Below are 4763 nucleotides of genomic sequence, written 5' to 3'. Positions count from 1 at the left end.
ACATCATTTGTTTCTATTAAAAATTTTGTCAATGGAGTAGGAGTTGGCCACTAGTAAGTCTTTCAGGCTCCTTTTAAACTGATATTTATTTGTAACTAAATTTATGTTTCCTGGCAAATTATTGATAAGAGTGTTCCAGAGTAGTGGACCCCTTTTTGAAAGGAAGTAAGTGCTTTTAAGTCCTTGTGCAGATCGTTTTTGTTCCTGGTATTGTATGTATGAACTGAGTTGTTTGTTGGAATGATATTTAGGACAAATTTCATTAAGGAGTAAATATACTGAGAGGCAGTAGCTAGTACACCCAGTTCTTTGAAGAGGTTTCTCCAGGACGTCCGTGAATTTACTCCACAAATAATACGTATTAGGCCTACACACTTTTGGACTTCGAAAACTTTTGTTTGACTTGAAGATTTACCCAAAAATATTATCCCATGACGACATGGAATGAAAGTAGGCAAAATATGCAAGCTTTTTCATTTTTATGTTGCCTATGTCTGCTAACACAAATAGCAAATACAGGCGATTCTGCAGTTCTGTGGTGTGCTCTTCCCATCTTTAACTTTGACAAAAAATTTGATGACAGTGTAATACCCCTTCTAGCACTACGTGAAAGATCTTTGTCAAATATATCTGACGGAATATTTGATCACATCTTTGACAACGAAATTTGATAGTGTAATACCGACCTTACCAGTGAAACTTTGATATGGTAGGCTGACATCTTGGGCCAACTATACATACATCTAAATTGCAAATATATCACTAAATTAACTTGTCCACAACAGACCACTACCATATATTAACTGTATTGCTACTTGGCAGCGCTCTGACCACTTCTATTCCTGACAGGCTGTGTGAACTAAATATAGTTCTCAAAAATACAGAAAACAAGGGCAAATAGCAACATTACTCACTTTATATTCATTTATGAAAGTACGCACATTTCATTTACTGCAAATCCACCTTAAAATTTTACATGCAAAACCCAGAAGCAGGAAACTACACTTTTAGAAAATATTTACTTTAACTACCTGTATCAATCCCATTCCCAAACCAACTGTCTGTTGCAACTTGCATTAGTGTCTTAATTTATACTGTCTAAATTAAGATCTGTCAAACCAGTGTGATACTCCATTCCAAATTTTCACACAACCAGTTTCATATATAAGTATGCCAACAATCCAAGTCACTAAAGCCTTCCATTGTAGTTCATCACATGCTAATAGCAAAGATTTCTTTGAAGTATTCTGTCAAACTGAACACATCAAATTTAATATGTAGCCACACAGCCTTAATTTAAACAATATCAATTATTTCAAATCTTCATTGGAACCATAATTATGGGCTGAAAAATTCACTGACACCAACACCACACTTCTTCACACTCCAAGTTTCACTTGGAATGTGTTCCATTGATATTGATCCTGGTAAATCCAGACGTGACTAGCGAGCACTTTAATACAACCATTCCTCTAAAAATCCAATCTACTTTTCTCCACAATCTCAAAGTACTCAAAATAATACCCCCCTGCAACAAGATCAGGATACTACAAAACACTCATTTAAATATCACTTCGATTTTTTGTTTGTTCGTCTGTGCTACAGTCCACATCTCAAAAACTGTATTTCAGGAAAGCTTCACAATGAAAGATAGTACAAAATTGATTAGAAAACTTTATTCAATTAATGTACAATAAAACTGTACAACTCCATGTGGAATGAAACAATTTAATCGAAGAGACCTGAAACAAAACATTCAGAATTAGGATTTCGAAATCTGCCACTGAAAATTAGTAATTGTACTGCAAATGCATCATAGAATTTTTATCTTCACTTGTATCAGAAGCTAATACAGTTAATCATCTCAAATCGAAATGTATATTTCCAGATTTAAACTTATTATCTCTCAATCACAAATTAAGATACATATTTTCACTACATTTATAATTGCTCGTTCTTTGCCAACTACAACTGAAATTAACATTTTCCAATGACTATCAACATGAACTCTAAGTTTGAGAGTACGTAATACCCAACCAACAACATGTTATTCTGATCATCATAACCTACAAAGCTGTACAGGGCCATATTCAATTTATGAAGAAACTCACCAAAACCCATGTCATCATCAGATTCCTCCGATTCTTCTTTCTTTTTGGCTTCTTCCTTCTTTTCAGCTGGCGCAGCCTCTGGAGCAGCACCGGCAGCAGCTGGGGCTGTAAAAACCAAAGTTTCATAGTAAAGTGTTTTAATAACGTTTCAAAACCGCCATAAGAAACTTAGAAATAAAGTTTTGACTACTGCTGGAAAGCACACTACGCAAATAGTCCAGCAACTCTCAAAACAGGCTAGCATTGCCCTGTATTTCCTCTTTGATGAAAGAAACCATTAACTACGTTAGGTATAATAATGCAAATACAACTAATACACAGCCCATGTCTTATTAGCTTATATATCCCGTCGAGCGTTTAATTGTTAATGCCAAACCCAGATTTAATATAACGTTCGTAACTTCGGCATAAATTCATTTCCCCCTGGAGAGTGCAAAATTGTGCTAATTGGAAGAAATACTACTGGTGAGGCTCTAACGTCTTACTGTAAAGTACTCAATTGCATATACCAACACAATTCGTGTAATTCGCATCTGAGCATGTCGTGGACTTGCCTAATGTTGACAAGTAACTAAGTTACAAACAAATACTACTACTACTACTACTATTACTACTACTACTACTACACATAAAGAAAGAAAATAACTACCAAGAAGCAACACTCACCTGCTCCAACAGCGGGACCAGCTCCAACGCCAGCACCCACGTTTGTGATTAAATCTTTTACATTAATTCCTTCCAGTGCCTTTGCAAACAATCCTGGCCAGTATGGATCAACATCCACTGCTGCTGCCTTCAGAATAGTCTGGATTTTCTCGCCCTTAAAGAAAAATTTCATATTATAACCAATGTCACTGAGAATCAAACAACGTTACGCAGTTAGAAATTACTTACAGTTACTGCGACTTCATCGTCGACGAGAATCAAGGCAGAGTAGATGCACGCTAATTCAGACTTGTTAGACATGATGTCCTTAATATCTCCTTTGCTACCTAATTTCAAGTGCAAGTCGCCAAACAGGCCTTAGCTCCTTACGAGAACAAGCACATGTGCAAGAGGAAGCCCGTTCGTCACAATTCCCACTTCTTCATTTCAAAGAGGTTGAATTTCCGCTGAAGACAAAATGCAAGTACTTCATTTGATCGATGGTCAAACAATCAACACAAAAAGTCGATTCACACTTGAAGCCACGGAATGTCAAATAATCTACAATCTATTTCAAATGACGTCGACAGAGCGGAAACAGGCGTCAACGTTTACTGGAAAGAAAACTTTGACGTTGACGACGAGGGGACGGTGGCGCGTGTGCTAGAGGCCAATTCCCACTTTCCGTCACGTCGCGTCCGGTCAAAACATTCTGCAAAGCATTTCAAATGGTGCTATCCACACTGATCGTCCCGTCACTTCACGTCACGCTACATATATTTAAACAAATTTTTTTCAGTGTCTGAAGATTTCAGTTCATTTCTTTATGAAACACTACAAATAGATGACAACTTTAAAATAAAGTCCACCTACTAATCAATTTGTTTCTATCCACAATACTTTTTTCATAACAAGTTGTACCCACATTACAATCCATTTCGTTGTACAATAAGAAATAAGACACTATATCTATAAGAACCCACTTTATAAATGCAGTAGAGGGCGAGTAATTTAGTACACTCATATCATACAATTTAGACTGCTACCTCAATGCTTCAGTTAATCTTTCTTTATTTATTATAAATTTTAAAAAGAAATAACGAAACTAAACAATTTATATCAAATAACGAACAACAAACAGTTTATATAAACCAAGAAAAGCACGATGAAAAGAGATAGGAATATCTGCGCATAACTGTATATAGGGAGGAAATGAGCTTGGGGGTCACTTGATCAGTAACGTACAGATGACCGTTAAAACTTTCTTCCTGAGAAACTGTGGCGGTGCTCTGCTGTGACAGGACGGATGGCGCCATTTAAATACATTGCAGAATGTTTTGACGGGACGGAAAGTGACGTGACGCGATGGCCAGTGTGAATTGGTCTTGAATGCTCTTCCACAAAAGGAGGCCAGGTACCTGATAGCGAAAGAGAAGTTTTACAGTACCTGCACAGAGAAGAAGCCTACACTGTGCATGAATAAGAACATAAATTGATAAGTAAATTTTATCAAGTAACCTTTCTTCAACACTGAATAAATCAGCTCTGTTGAAGAAGAAAAATGAAGGGTAGTTGTTCCCACATTATTTAAACTTGGAAACAGAATGGATAAGATAAATGTAAGGTATTGCCTTACAAATACTGTCTGATGTATTTGTATGTACATATTTTTGATAGCAAATACATGTCGATATCTTGAATTAATTGAATGACACTTTCATTGTTGTTTCACTTTTCAGTAGTCTACCACACAAACTTTATCAAGAACATCCACTATGAAGTTCACTTTTGCTGTTAATAATCTTTAGCATTAGCTGTTCCTTAATTCTGACACTATAATGACATACGGTATTTCATTGCACCATTTTCAGTACTGGGTTAAGAGAAATGACATGTTGATGATCCGCCTATTGTGAACATACGACCATTTGACGTTGACGTCGCCTGCCGTTCTGTTACCATCTATTGGAAGTCCGCAGCTCGTGATCTAGTGGCTAGCGTTGCTGC

General features: G+C 36.5%; 1 protein-coding gene across 1 annotated transcript; it reads right to left on the bottom strand.

The window, feature by feature from the left end:
• Positions 1–1661: 1661 nt before the first annotated feature.
• Positions 1662–3203, bottom strand: LOC126458464 (60S acidic ribosomal protein P1). Its single transcript, XM_050095535.1, has 4 exons — positions 3006–3203; positions 2778–2931; positions 2112–2216; positions 1662–1742 (listed from the first exon to the last, which is right to left on the bottom strand). The coding sequence occupies exons 1-4, from the start codon at positions 3075–3077 to the stop codon at positions 1729–1731; spliced, it is 345 nt and encodes a 114-aa protein (XP_049951492.1). The 5' UTR covers positions 3078–3203; the 3' UTR covers positions 1662–1728.
• Between the last annotated feature and the right edge of the window lie 1560 nt (positions 3204–4763).

This window comes from Schistocerca serialis, chromosome 2 (assembly GCF_023864345.2).
Source record: "Schistocerca serialis cubense isolate TAMUIC-IGC-003099 chromosome 2, iqSchSeri2.2, whole genome shotgun sequence".
Taxonomy (NCBI): domain Eukaryota; kingdom Metazoa; phylum Arthropoda; class Insecta; order Orthoptera; family Acrididae; genus Schistocerca; species Schistocerca serialis.
The sequence above is the reverse complement of the archived record's forward strand: the minus strand, read 5'-3'. Positions and strand labels throughout refer to the sequence as shown.